Source organism: Pelophylax lessonae, assembly GCF_965119305.1.
Source record: "Pelophylax lessonae genome assembly, chromosome: 7".
NCBI classification, from domain to species: Eukaryota; Metazoa; Chordata; class Amphibia; order Anura; family Ranidae; genus Pelophylax; species Pelophylax lessonae.
Window position 1 is genome coordinate 230,617,893 of NC_138774.1, and position 15,415 is coordinate 230,633,307.

At 47.6% G+C, this 15,415-nt stretch overlaps 1 protein-coding gene across 1 annotated transcript in view; it reads right to left on the minus strand.

The window, feature by feature from the left end:
- CCNQ (cyclin Q) overlaps positions 1-15,415 on the minus strand; it is a 39,747-nt gene that overhangs the window by 3,954 nt on the left and 20,378 nt on the right. The window contains exon 5 of the mRNA XM_082262531.1: positions 10,676-10,903. Coding sequence (XP_082118657.1) covers positions 10,676-10,903 — 228 coding nt within the window. The remainder of the gene's footprint in view (positions 1-10,675; positions 10,904-15,415) is intronic.

Consider the following 15,415-nt stretch of genomic DNA (forward strand, 5'->3'; position numbering starts at 1 on the left):
TAGGCCTACACCACCGTCTGCCTGATCCATGTGGAAATGGTCGCAGCAGATGCGGCCTGCCCCTTACGAGACCCATCGGTAAGGACAAACAAGGAATCCGATTTCCGAATGCCGCCACACCAGGTACACCCTGACTGCTCAAACCATATCCAGGGAATGTAAGGAAATCTCTTCAGGATGCTTAGGCTTAGGACACAAGGAAGGCAACACAATGTCTTCATTTAAGCGGAAATCAGAGACGACCTAAGGAAGGAAAGACTGGCAAGGACATAGCACCACTTTCTTCAGCACCTGGCTTGCAATTAAAGCCAGCGACCGTAAATTAGGATGGAAGATCGTTCCTTGAGCCAAAAGATCGGCTACCAGTCTTACCAGGTCTGCGTACCAAGTCCGGCGAGGCCAGTCTAGGGCCACCAGAATGACTGGAATCCCTTCTGCCTCAATTATGCGCAGAAGTTTCAGCAGAGGTTTTAGTAGAGGAAAGGCATACATTAGATGATACTGGCCCCAAGGGGCCACCAGAGCGTCTGTGGCGTTGGCTAGAGGGTCCCAAGACCTTGCCACAAACCTCTGAACCTTCTGGTTGAGACAAGAAGGCAACAGGTCCACATCAGGAGTCCCCCACCAGAGATACTGTTGTTGAAACACCCCTGGGTGAAGAGACTATTCTCCCTGATCCAGCGCCTGCCGACTGAGGTAGTACGCCTGCCAAATTTCCACCCCTGGACTGTGCACCGCAGAGAGGGCTAGAACAAAACCTTCTGGCCACCTTAGAATGCCGGCCACTTCTCTGGCTGCTAGGGCAATTTTGGTGCCCCCTTGATGGTTGACATATGCCACAGCCGTGGCGTTGTCTGATTAAACCTTTACCGGGCACCCCTGTAGACGGTCCGCCCACAAGGACAGGCAAAGCCTGATTGCCTGAATCTCCAGGACATTGATCAGAAGAAAGTCCTTCCGACTCCAAAATCCCTGAGCCGAATCTGTGCCCAAGACACCTCCCCACCCGTACAGGCTGGCATCCGTGTTGACCACCGTCCAGTACAGGGGGAGAAAGGATTTTCCTTGTTGAAGCGGAGCCAACATATCAAGGACCCCCTCGTACAGCGGCTCAACAGGGTCAGATTGATTAGGGACCGTGGATTCTTGTCCATTTTGGAAAGAATCTCTTTTTGCAGAGGTCTGGTATGGAAATGAGTAAACAGAACTGCCTTGAAAGTGGAGACCATCAAGCCCAGCACTTGCATGCAAGTCCTGAGAGAAGACCGACGTTTGGATAACAGGAGCTGAATCGCATGCTGAAACTTCAGGAGTTTGGTCTCCGGAAGAAACAACACGCAGGCTGAGGCTGAATACAGAGTTAGGCCCAGGTAGTCCAGTTTGTTAGATAGCATCAGAGCCGATTTTTAAAAATTCAGTTTCCAGCTGAACTCTTGCAAGGTTCGCACAGTGATATCCAAATCGTCTTTTAATACAGTCGGAGATTCTCCTCGCAGAAGAAGGTCGTTGAAGTACCCCATTACCACGATCCCCCTCTGCCTGAGCAAGGCTAACATCCGAGCCAAAACTTTTATGAACACCCAGGTAGCTGAAGTGAGACCAAAGTATAACGCCACAAATTTATAGTGCTCCTCGCCTATGGCAAAGTGAAGACAACGCTGATGCCTGACATATATTAGGATATGAAGGTAAGCGTCCTTCATATCGATTGAGGCCAGAAAATTGCACTGATGAAGAGATGCCACAACCGTGTGAATGGACTCCATCCGAAATTTCTGAACCCGAACAAAGCGGGTCAAAGCCTTGAGATCCAGGATTGGATGGACCTTGCCTTCCTTTCTGGGGACAGTAAATAGGTTTGAATAAAACCCCTGGAAACGTTCCGACTCTGGAACTGGTACAATGACTCCTTGGGAGAGCAGATGTTGTACCGCCCCGAGAAGGCCTCGCAGACGATCCGCAAGTTACCGGTGGATTTTGATCCCTTATCCTGCAATCTCGTGGGACCAAAGGGCCGTTTATGTGCTGAAAAGAAAGGACCACGCTTGCGACAAGGCTCCTTGCTCTTGGTAACCTGTGGAAGCAAAGTACTCTTACCTCCGGAAAGACCTTTAATGATCTCTTCCATGGAAGCTCCTAACAGGCGGTCTCCTACAAAAGGGAGATCGGTCAGTACCCTTTTGGAAGCCTGGTCCGCAGACCAGCATTTTAGCCAAATCATGCGGTGGAGGGTCACAGCTGTCACAGACACTCTGCTGGCTAAAGGTGCCACATCCAGAGAGGCATCACAGATATATTGTAATCCCTACACTAACAGATCCACCAGTTCCGTCAGGAGGATGCTGACCCCCTTGCAAATCCTGGCGCAGAAGCTTTGCCCATTCTGTTAAGGTCTGGGAGACCAAGGTTAAGGCAAACACCAGCCTCAAAATTGAGTCGGCCACAGTAAAAAGGTATCGGACCAGAGATTCAGCTCCCTTGTTAACAGGGTCCTTAAAGGATGGAGAGTCCTCCACCGGTAGCAGTGTGGCTTTATTTAACCTAGAAACCTGAGAATCCACCACCGCCGGAACTGTCAGTTTCTTCAAAAGGGACTCTCCAAAAGGACACCTTCTAGCAAAATGCTTAAATATCCCGACCATGGGGCGTGGCCTGGCGCAGCATGTGAGAGGACGTGTGTGAGAGGAGCTCCGCCGGACCGATATCCTGTACCGCTAATCCTGCAGCCCTCCGGGCACGATAATCCTCCCTTCACCTCCCGCACACCCGCGGCACTGACCTCCGCATGTCTCCGCCGAAGAAAGGCTCTGAAGCTGCGGCAAAACTGGCTGCATTCCGGAGGCTGGAGAAGGAGGCCCCGATCCAAGATGGCGCCGGCCCGTCGCTTGTGGTGGAGGAGCCTGAGAGCCCTGCTACATCCAAGGTTTTGGAAGCGATTGCCACTTGCCAGACCATGCTGACAACTAAAATCGAGGAGGTGAAGGTAGATATATCTTTGATGCGTCAGGATATGCAGAAGCTAAGGGACAGAGTTGGTGAGGCTGAACACAGAATTAGCGAGGTGGAAGACTCCCTCCCTCCATTGCAAAGCTCCTCAGACAGGCTACAGCAACAAGTACACCTTATCCTCCAAAAACAAGATGACATGGAGAATAGGCTGCGCCGCTGTAACCTGCGGTTCATTGGCCTCCCGGAGGGCTCTGAAGGTGCAGACCCCTCATCCTATTTGGAACAATTGCTCACTCAGACATATGGCAGAGAATCCTTTTCACCCACTTTTGTTGTGGAACGTGCACATCGCCTCTCAGGGCGTCCCCCCCCTCAGGGTGCACCCCCCCGCACGTTCATCGCTAAATTCCTGAACTATCGGGACAGAGATGCCATATTACGCCTGGCCAGAGTTAAGGGGAACATTCCATTTGGAAATCACAAAATAGCGATTTTCCCCGACTTCTCTGCTGAGGCCAGAGGCGCCGCAAGAGCTTTTTGGAGGTCAAACGCAGGCTGCGTATCAAGAATATCAAATACTCTATGTTGTATCCGGCCCGTCTTAGAGTGGAGGGTGAGGACCGAGCCCACTTCTTTGAGGATCCGGAAGCCGCCATCTCCTGGTTAGAAGGACTGGAAGCTAGAGCCTGACCACCTTGCCCTGGCGACTTCATGATGCTCTCTCCCTGATTGCCTATACCTTAAGCTGCTGCAGAGGTGGAGGGGGGTTTTGTAGATCCTGCGAAACTCAAGACTTTACATCCCCCTTCCCCCCCCCCCTCCCCCCTCATTTTCCTGCACTATTGCTCCTGTGTTTGACCGGCGGAGCGCCCTAGCTCCACAGATGGAACTGATTTTTCTGTTCTCTTCCTATGGATTTCCACCTGCCCATAGGCTTTGCTACCCAGCGATACACCTGTTGGTTTTCGCCCCCTACACCCGCTAAGGCGTGTGTTTGTGCCCAACTCCCCTGTTGCCCCCTGCGACTTCTGCTGGACCTGGGCCCCCGGGCCCCCTTGCTTGTCCTAATTGTATTTTGCTGTATTTTTGCTGACTACCCTGGGGGTCCCTGGCCTCCTGATCTTGTTCTTTATCAGTCGCATGTGGGCCTGTTCTGGTTGAGGCACTTGTTTGGGAACATGCCCGCACAAGTTGGGGTTGGTGCAGGGCAGGGAGGGGGAATTGGGGTATTACCATTGTTTACAGTTTATATTTGGTACAATCTCTATACTGTTTCTGTTCTATGCACATTGACCTCAAGTAATAACTATCTGCTCTTTTGCTGCCGTTTATTACTGATAGTGTATGACCGTGGCCTTGTTAGTTCTGTGGCCTTATTGCCTGAGATCCTGGGAGCCTCCGCTCCACGCTCCGTATTACCCCTGCCATGGCCGCATTGAAATTGTTGACGTGGCATGTCAGGGGTATGCGCGATAAGATTAAACGGACGGCTGTCTTTAATGTTTTACGCCGTGTACGGGCTGATATTATAGTTCTGGTGGAGACACATTTGGAGGGCCGCGTACAACAGTCTCTCAAACGGCCCTGGGTTGGCTGGGTGCAGCACTCTGCTTATAGCTCGCACTCCAGGGGTGTGGCGCTTCTGGTGGCCAAATCGGTACATTTCCAGCTCCTAGGATCTCAGGTCGACCCAATGGGTAGATATGTCTTTCTCAAAACGTCAGTCTATGGGGAATTGATGCTGCTGATGGCTTTCTATGTGCCCCCCCCTTACTCTGCTGTGATTATTATGGAGGGACTGGCGTTTATGGCACAATGCCCGGGGGCCCCGGTGATCTGGCTGGGTGACTTTAACAATGTGATGGACTCGGGTCTGGATAGATCCGGTGGCGCCTCCCAGGCGCCGCCGGGGTCGTCCCCGACCAGGTTCTCCCGATTGTTGGAGAGCTTTGGTTTGGCCGACTCTTGGCGCAGCAAATACCCCGCTCAGCGCGCGTACTCCTGTTTCTCGGCTGCACACCATTCTATGTCACGCATTGATCTGATATTGCTGTCTCGAACCCTGCTCCCCAGGTTACTGGCGGCAGGCTTCGCCCCACGGACCCTGTCTGATCACTGCCCTTATTGGATACTGTTGTCCTTGCCCTGCAATAGACCTCCCCCGGCCTGGCGCCTGAATCCCGCCTGGCTCCCCTTGGTGTCTGATGGGAACGACATTGAGGGGACCTGGACACAATTCTTCTCTGATAATGAGGGCACTGCCTCCCCGGCTGCAGTGTGGGAGGCATTTAAACTGTTCGCCAGATCCACTATGATCTCCAAAATCAAAGCTGTTAGAGCGCGGGCTGCTGAGGAGATCTCCAGGGCAACGACAAATCTAATTGAAGCTGAACAGGCCTTTATGGCGGACCCGACTCCGACACATGAATCCCAGTATAAATTGACCTCTAAAGTCCTTTCCCAACTTGAATATGAGAAGGCGAAATCTAAGATGTTTTTTCAGAAGCAGAATCTGTTTGCACATGGAGAGCGGGCGGGGAAACTCCTCGCGTATTTAATCCATTGTGAGGATAGGCCCCCGGTAGTTATTACTTTAAAGGATGACCTGGGTAATGAGATCACTGATCCTGCTGCGGTGACACAGTGTTTCCGATCATTTTTTAGTACACTTTACACCTCTAGGGCCCCCGCTGACTGCACTGACATGCATGACTTTCTGGACTCTATTGACTTTCCCACTTTGACACCCGACCAGTTGGCGACCCTCGAGGCACCCATCTCTGTGGAGGAGATTGCAGCAGCCGTGTCCAAGTTCCCTAGATCTAAGGCCCCCGGCCTAGACGGCCTCCCGATTGAATTCTTCTCCCAATATTCGGAACTCCTTTCTCCTAAATTATTGGCTTTGTTTCAATCTCTATTCAAAGATGCAACCCTACCCCCTTCTATGCGGGAGGCGCTAATTGTGCTCATCCCCAAGCCGGGCAAGGACGTACACGCCCCAGAGTCTTACCGTCCCATCTCTTTGCTCCCAGTAGACACTAAAATCCTTGCGAAAATTTTATCCCTCCGTCTTAACAAGGTGATCCTTTCACTCATACACTCGGACCAGGCCGGGTTAATGCCTGGGAGGAACACCTCATTTAACCTTCGCCGGTTATTCATGAATCTCCAGGCACAACACGACGGAATGGGTGGCAGGGTGGTGGTCTCATTGGACACGGCTAAAGCATTCGACTCGGTAGAGTGGCCATTTCTATGGACCTGCCTGGACCGATACGGCTTTGGACCTAATTTTATTAAGTGGGTCAAACTTCTATATAGCGCCCCGGTAGCTAGGGTCCTGGCAAACGGCTGGCAGTCGACCGCCTTCCCTTTATCCCGTGGCACTCGACAGGGGTGCCCCCTCTCCCCCCTGCTGTATGCCCTGGCCGCGGAACCCCTGGCGATGGCCATTAGAGCACATCCCGGGATTCGTGGCCTACGTAAGGGACCGCTGGAGGAGAAGATCAGCATGTATGCGGATGACACTCTGTTATATTTGGAAGACTCTCGAGAATCCCTACTCACGGCCCTTTCTTTAATTGAACGGTACGGACGATTCTCCGGTTTTCAGATAAACTGGGATAAGTCACAAATTCTCCCGCTTGACGAGAGCCCGCAGGCGATCGCCCCCGCAAACCCGGCCTTACAATGTGTATCCCGCATTAAATACTTAGGGATTTAAGTGACAGCTAACTCAGCAGATTATGTCCCGGATAACGTTCAACCCTTGTTCCCTCTGCTTAAGGCTAAAATTCAAGTATGGTCCAAATTACCTCTGGGAGTGATGGGTAGAGTCAATTTAATTAAAATGATTCTCCTTCCTAAAATTCTCTATGTTGTATGGCACTCTCCTACTTACCTGCCACTCAGGCTGTTTAAGCAGATGGAATCACTCCTCAAGACCTTTGTTTGGGGTGCTAACCGGCACAAGATCTCCTGGCGCAAACTCAAGAATCCTACAAATCTAGGGGGATTGGCCCTGCCGGATTTTAATCTGTACTATCTGGCAGCTCAGTTGTCCCAGTTCTTTCACATAGATAAAACGGATAGGGAACGCTTCTTGACCCTGCTCTGCCCTGGGTGGGCTCATCCCCTCGGGGACCCCCTCCTAGTTATCCTTAGGGGCGTCAGGGGCTCGCCGGAGCCCCTGTGCCCCAGATCTCTTCTATACCACTATTGTCGGATCTGGGAGGTGGTAGCGTCCAGGCTTCGGTGCCCTCCATTCCACACATTCACCCCTCTGTGGCATAATAGTACATTGCGTGAGTTCCTCTCCATCCCTGACCTGTCGGTATGGAGCGGGAGGGGTATTCTTCTCCTTAGCCATATCTCCACGACCACTGGTCTACGGTCTTACGAGACCTTGCAAGACCAGTTTGCGCTCCAGGGCCCCATGCACTACAGATACTTACAGCTCTCCCATGCCTATAGATCTCAATTCCCTGACGGCCCTCCTGAGATAGAATCGGTTACCACCCTTGAGATTGTTAAAAGTACAGAACCCAGTCATCTCATTTCCATGTTCTACTCTGAACTTCACACACCTTCCTCGACCACTTTGGCTTTTGCACTTAAGACCCACTGGGAGCGCAGTGTGGGGGCCATGGAGGATGAGGAATGGGAGGATGCCCTGGAGACGTGCCGCAGAGTGTCGCCAAAACTGTCGGATCGACTAACCCAGACCTTTATAATACACCAGGCTTATCTCACCCCACTTAGACTGTCCAAATATCACCCTGACTTGGTCCCCTCTTGTCCTATGTGCGGAGACCCTGATGCTTCCTTCTTTCATCTATTGTGGAGCTGTCCCCAATTACAGACTCTATGGCAACAAGTAGTCACATTTCTGCATGACAAGATGGGGTCTCCTCTACAACTCTCCCCTAAGGAGTGTCTCCTGGGGGTCTATCCGGATGGAGAGATGCCCAAATCCACTGTCATATTTCTTCAGGAAACTTTGTTTATAGCACGTAAATTGATAGCCAGGAGGTGGATGAGACCTACTCCTCCTACTCTAGGATTGTGGATTAAGGAAATTAATAGTGTCATCCCATTTCATAAACTTTTATATAAGCATAGGGGGTGCCCTCAGAAGTTCAACAAGATTTGGGACAAATGGGTGCAGTGCCCTGATACGGCTCAGTAGTGCAGTGGGTAACTATTTTATGCTGACCGCCCCTGTTAAACCAATATTGCCTGTTTGAGTGTTGGGCCGACAGAGAGTCACTGACTACTGCCTTATTTTTACTATGTCTGTTCTGTTTCTAAGTGTTAATCACTGTGTATATTTGTATTTTTGTACCCCAATGTGTTATGAATCTGATCGCAGTTTCAATGCACGGTTTATTTTTGTATTGTACCAAAAGTTTCAATAAACCTCACTGTTTAAAAAAAAAAAAAAAAAATATCCCGACCATGCGTTTTGGGGAACTCCACTGAAAAAATAGGCAGGAAAGGGGAAAACCTTAGTTGTCTTGGATGGTTTGCGGGTACCCAATTGTACCGACGCAGCCGATGCAGCATTAGCGGAGTCCTCCAATTTTAAAGTTTCCCGCACTGGTTCAATTAATGCCTCCAAAGCGCCCTTTCATGCGCGGCTGTAGTGGAAGAGGATTCAGATGTCAGAGCACTCAGGGTGAGTGGACGCAGACCCAGTAGGGTGACTCCTGTCCGAGGCGGCCAAATCAACCTCAGAATCTGAGGAGGCAGAGGATGCAGGTGAAGGCAGAAGACGCTTTTTGCTAGGCCTATGTTGAAGGGTCATATGAGCTTTTAAAACCAGTGACTGCAGGACAGCCATCATCGCCGCCAGGGTAGACTGAGACCCAGAGGGTCCCCCAGCTTCTGAGAGTGGGTCAGGTGGTGACACGTGCTCCAGAGACTCCATGGTTAATCCGGGGACCGCCAGCAAAATTTGGAAAAAAAAAAAACCCCACTGCTGCACTGGTGGCACCACAGGTACCAATGCACCAAAAGTGCTGCTATAGCAGAAAGAGGGAGCTCACCGCCACTGACTCACAGGAGCTGTGTCCGTCAATGAACGAAAGAGAAAAGAAGAATTGTTTATACACAGCATCCCAGAATAACCTTAGAAAATTTGCCATGGCACAGTAACTGTTGGTATTTTAAATTGGAATTTGCATAATCTTCCAGGGCAGCCTAAAGCCCAACTCCAGGAAACTCGAACATTCTCCCTTGTAGTGGGGGTTGCACCTGCACTGCATGGTGTTAACTACCCATTTAGGCCTGTGGGACCTAGAAAAGATTAATTTAGCCGATCCCCCTCTGTGCTGGTAGACTGGTCCCTGTAGTGTCTTCTCTCCTAGGCTCTGGTGGTCTAAGGTCCCTCTGACATTATCAAAACACAGGGACCATAGCAGTGCAATGCAGGAACAGTCCACTTCCAGGGCATGGGGGAGAGCCGCACGCTGGCGGGGGAGCAGAGGATCGGGTAAGTAAAAGTGCTTTTACTCTCCCTTAGAATACAAAAGCTGGCAACATTACATTTTTTCCCAGAGTTGGGCTTTAAAGCTGATCCTCCCTTGCATACTGCAAGGGTTAAAGGCTTGTTTAGGTCTAGGGGGCTGTAAAAGCAGTTTTACTGAAGCGGGCCATAGATGGATTGCACTGGGTCAACAGGGACCAGCTGAACTGCGATCCATTTATGGCAAATAAGACGAAACAGAAGGCATCGCCATCTAAGTGTATCAGGTTAATAAAACAACAGATAAAAGCAAAGGGTTAAAATGCACTCAGAGAGAGGTGAATGACAGGCACATAAAAAAATCCTTTAGTCGCTTGCAGAGCTGGGTGGAAAGGGGCCACTAGGAGGCTGGTAAGTAGGCACCCATCGGCGTCTGCGTGGAGATATCCAGGTTGGCTGTAAAGGATGGGAGCCCCGTAAAGCAGAGATGAATTCCACGGAGCCGAGGTCATAACCACGCTGGAACGCAAGCTTGCACCGGAAACCGAAAGGGATGACAGGCATCTTTCTGATCCATCTATGGCCCCTCCCATTCAACAGAAGTAGATCTAGCTATTGACTTTTGTCAAACGGGAATTTTGGAAAATTGTCATTCGATCAGAGTCTGCAGCACTGATGTGTGTATTCTGACAGCAGAGAAGTCCTCGCTGTCAGAATACAATGGCACAGTGGGGAGGATTCCTCCATCCACCTTGATTGAAAAAAAATGGATTCCCACATCCACACAATCAGTCCAAATCGTCTATGGCCAGCCTTACCTTATCCTCTGCTCCTGCAGGCTCCGCAGCTTTGCTAGACTGGTCTCCACAGCCTCTTCTTCCCTACACTCTCCAGCAATCACAGGTCCTCTGACATCATCAAGACAGAGGCAGGACCAACAGCCCTGCACTGGCCATGAGGATGCCAAGGGGCAGAACACTACAGGAGCCTGGGGGAGTAGAAGAGAGCACTGGCAACCAGGTGGAGAAGAGGATCAGGTAAGTAATACTGCTTTTTCTTGTACCCTATGCCTAAAGGGGCATTTAACCCTTGCAGTACAGGGGCAGCCCCACTGCAAGGGAGGATTTTTTTTTTTCCTTTCACTGGAGATCGTCTTTAACTTTGCTTCCTTGTGATTTAACAAATGTGCCTGACTGCCATGACAGTACACTGCACCAGTAAAAAGCACCCTGCAATTATAAGTGCAGCACAGGCACCTACCTTCCACCACTGGTTCTCAGCACTCTCGTTTCCTGGGACTTCCACCCCGTAGCACTGCAGAGCGAAGTATATCACCGCTACAGCGATATGCTGGGCCTCATAGCGCAGACAAATGTCTCCATGGTAGCTGTCCCTCAGTAGAGCCCAGGAAGCTGTAGCAATGGGATTGCGCTCCCAACTGTGCCGATTCATCCAGTTCTTTACTGAAACCAGGTAATGCAGCAAATACTGAAAGTGAAACGATATGACATTAGTAACTCTCTGTCTCCACATGATACACTTCTGTTTTAACCACTTCAGCTCCGGAAGGTTTTACCCTCTTTGTGACCAGCCCATTTTCTGCTATTCAGCACTGCGCTACTTTACCCATTACAACACTGTACCCAAATGAAATGTATTTTGTTCACACAAAATAGAGCTTTCTTTCGGCATTTTATCACCACTGGGTTTTTTTTATTATATACACTGAAAATTTGAAAAAAAAATATATATATTTTTTAATTTCTGCTATAAAACGTATCCAATAAGAAAAAAAAAAAAATTATTGATAAATTTAGGCCAAAATGTATTCTGCTACATGTCTTTGGTAAACAAAATCCCAATAAGTGTATATTGATTGGTTTGCATGAAATTCATAGTGTCTACATGGCTGTGTACATTACAGGTGAAGGCCTTATCTGCCTCTTGTAAAAAAAATGATGGCATATATACTGGATTTTGTTTTTTTAATACTAGTAACGGCAGTGATAAGCGACTTATAGTGGGACTGTTGTAGTGCAGAGAGAAATCTGACACTAACTGACACTGGGTGGGAACTGACTGACAATATTACCAGTGACACTAATAAAGTGATCAGTGCTAATACTGTACACTGTCACTGTACTGATGACACTGGCTGGGAAGAGGTTAACATCTAGGGCGATCAAAGGGGTTAACTGTGTGCCTAACATTGTGTAATGTGTGCAATATGTGCCGCTTTACTAAATGTGGTTGATTTTTCGCCATGCTTTGCAGGGAGAAAAAAAACAGCCGAACACACAGGGCTCTGTACTGTGATTCGCTAAACCAATCAGCAGGTTCCGGTCATAAATCATTGCATGGGATCTGCTGACCATCTTAGGCTGTATCGAATCACAGCGCGTGTTCCCCCCTACCTGGAAATGCCGGATCACGTTACACAGTTACATAGTTACATAGTTAGTGAGGTTGAAAAAAGACATCAGTCCATCCAGTTCAACCTATGATGTGTGTGTGTGTGTGTGTGTTTGCTTTAACCGTACATTGTATACCCCTGTATGTTGTGGTCTTTAGGGTGTCCATCTAATAGTTTTTTGAAACTATCAATGCTCCCTGCTGATACGACTGCTTGTGGAAGAGAATTCCACATCCTTACCGTTCTTACAGTACGTACATGTACTGTACTTGATCCGGCGCAGAGAGGCGGCCCCGTCACCATCTGCAAGTGGTTACACTACAACTCAGCCCTAAATAAAATTACTTTAGCTCGCATATACTTACTGGGGCCACTACCGATTATTTAGGTGCAAGTTAAAAGGAGAAGTATGGCCAAACTATTTTGGAGAAGTGCCGCCAAAATAACTTTGCCCATACTTTAGCTTGCACTTAAATCTTCAGTAGTGACCCCAGTAAGTATATGCGAGCTTGAAAAAGAAACCCCCTTAGGTTTGTGGGACTTTAAGGGTAACAGTAAAGGCTCTCTTAGGAGAAATTTTTTTCGTGTAATAAGTATAAAATTTATTTTGAAAAAGTGTAGTTATAACAAAATCATCATAATAAACTGTACATATTTGTAATTATAGACTCGAAAAAAAAAAAAAAAAAGCGTGAATGATACAATACAGTTATAGGTACATAGCAGAGTCCAACGCGTTTCAAACTGTTTGTTTAGTACATAAATCTTCCTCAGGGAATCTGCATATGTTCCTGAAATACATAATTGAATATAAATTCCAAGAAACAGAATATACATAGGCATTTTACAATGAAAGGTTTTTTGTACATGAACAAAGTATTATTTGCATCTGCGACCACATGTTGCCCTGAAGATGCCCTGGAAAGCCTATTGCTTATCCAGGATACCCCTAGAGAAGAAACCTACTCCCAAAGATTAGGGGGGGAAAAAAAAAAAAAGGGGGGGAAGAAGGAAAAGAGGAGGGGGGGGAAGAAGGAAAGGGAGAAGGGGGAGGGGAGGGGAAGGGGGAAGATAAAGGGACCCCTTGTGTTAAAGAACATACCTGCAAAACAGTAGAGCCCAATAGGGTTCCCCTTCGGGGGGTAAAACTCCCAAGCGTTGAGAGCTAGAGTCAGGTATAAAGATTTATTCTGTATCTGAAACAGCGAGTATATTTATAAGAAACTGTCAGAGATCCTGGATTGATGTAAGTGTATTTACAAACATTGTTACAGAAAATATTCATGTAAATTCACCTGTTATAATGATTTTCGTGTAGACATATAAAAGAGGGAAAAAGAAAAAGGAAACGAAACCAGGAAAAATAGGGAAAAAGGGGAAAACTGATTTTTCCCACAAAATTATTATTATCTTCCGATGTATATATCTCTCAGATTTATTACAATAGGATCCTATTAGGGGAGAAGAAGATGTGTCTTTTCAGCTTTGGTAAATCAAGATAACGTATATAGTATATTTAGTGATTCGAATGAAGTAACTCTTACCTCACTAATTTATTGGAGGGTGTGGGGTATCCCATCGGTCTCCAAGGGTAAGTTGAGGCAAGGGTTTGGGGAAACTTGTATCTTCCTAATGGGAATATAGATCCTTGCCTGAAAGGTATAGGACAGGGATAATATGCCTATATAGGTATACATTTTTACATATCTTGATGTTAATTATAAATAGGTATTCCACCTATAAAGATTATACCGTTCAGACTGAAGCCTGTCGTCACCGTATCCAGTGGAGACAGCAGCGTATCATCCCATGAGAAATAGGATGTAATCTTATGTTACTCGTCCTATGGGTCCTGATAGTAATATAAAGAGAAAATAAAACCCTCTTTTAGTAAGTTACCATAGTGGTTTAAGAAAGAAGTTATACAGGTCTCCTCCAGAGTACTCACTGTTCTGTGTGGATATCAGAGCGATAGACGTCCTGTGTTGCATCGGAGAGATAGCTCTCCGTTCTGGCTCTCGGCGTCCCCTTAAATACCCAAGTGTCCAAAAGTCTCGTGGTGATTCCCGCGAGAACTCTGTAGGTGGTTACGTCATATCCATCTTTTGCCACCGGAAGTTCCTCGGACTGGCGGTGACATCACATCCGCCCAGATCAGGGGCTCCGATGTGTGTCATTTCCGCCTGAAATGCCCGGAGATGATTCCGCTGGACTGGCGGTGACGTAATATCCGCCTTTCTCTCTAATAGACTCCACTGTATGTCCGCCTTAGTTATAGCGGAATAGTCATGCAGTGGATACAAAAAGGGGGAATAATTTTTAATTAAATTTTGTTTTTAGGAACGAGAAAAGAGAGGGAAAAGGAAGGAGGAGGAGAACGATTTTCCTCTCTCCAAGTGAGTTTGATTTTTAAATGTAATTAAAGTAAAGTTTGTAATTAGAATAAATAATGCCTCTCTATGTCGTATATGGAGACTGCTAATGGACACTTATTTTGAAAAGGGGAAATCTCTAAAAGATAACGCCCCAGGCACGGGAAATGCGTATATCCCCTGGAAAAAATTATCCAGGGGTTTCAGGATGAAACATATGGAGCATTGCAACCAACTGTTAACATCCCGAGAACGCTCGTTTCTCCAGATGTTAGGGGCCTATTGATGGTCCCCATAGGAGATGTCTCACCCGTGCCGGGCTCTCATTTGCAGGGGAGCCCCCCGAGGGGGAGGAGAAAAAAAAAGAATGATACAAAAGCCATGTTGGTGTCAATTACATGGACAGGGATACAAGTTAGCTGGTATGCCTACACAGTGGGAAGAAAAGGAGATAGCAGAATCTAGAAGGGGGAGGTTCATCAGGAGGGAACAGGGAATCCCCTGGTGCACAGGAGAAGGGGGCGAGGGGGGCAAAAATTCCCCAATATGGGGGATTTTGCACAGAAGAGACCCTGACCGGGTCTGCAGTTGTAGACCCACCCACAGTTAGCCTGTGACAGAAAGGGAAAAATGTTAATCGCAGAATGCATCACATGTTTAATTAGACAATTTAAATATATATCCTATTTGGGATATATTAGTATATTATAGTGTTGATAATTTTATGACCCACTCAGAGATATGGTATCTCAAAGTTTAGTATCTTTATACTGTCACATAATCATGATGGGGGGAGGGAGGAGAAGGGAAGGGTATGCAATGTTGTAATGGTCCTAGTTTGAAAAAGGAGAAGGTATCTGAGATATAAATGAGAAAGTTACCCAGATTTCTATGAGAGGTGGAGTATACTCCAAAAGAAAAGGGAGGGACATAGAGAATGGGGACCCTCAGTCTGTTTTCCCCGAGGAAAATCCCTCTAATCCCTCCTTTTTCAAACTAGGACCATTACAACATTGCATACCCTTCCCTTCTCCTCCCTCCCCCCATCATGATTATGTGACAGTATAAAGATACTAAACTTTGAGATACCATATCTCTGAGTGGGTCATAAAATTATCAACACTATAATATACTAATATATCCCAAATAGGATATATATTTAAATTGTCTAATTAAACATGTGATGCATTCTGCGATTAACATTTTTCCCTTTCT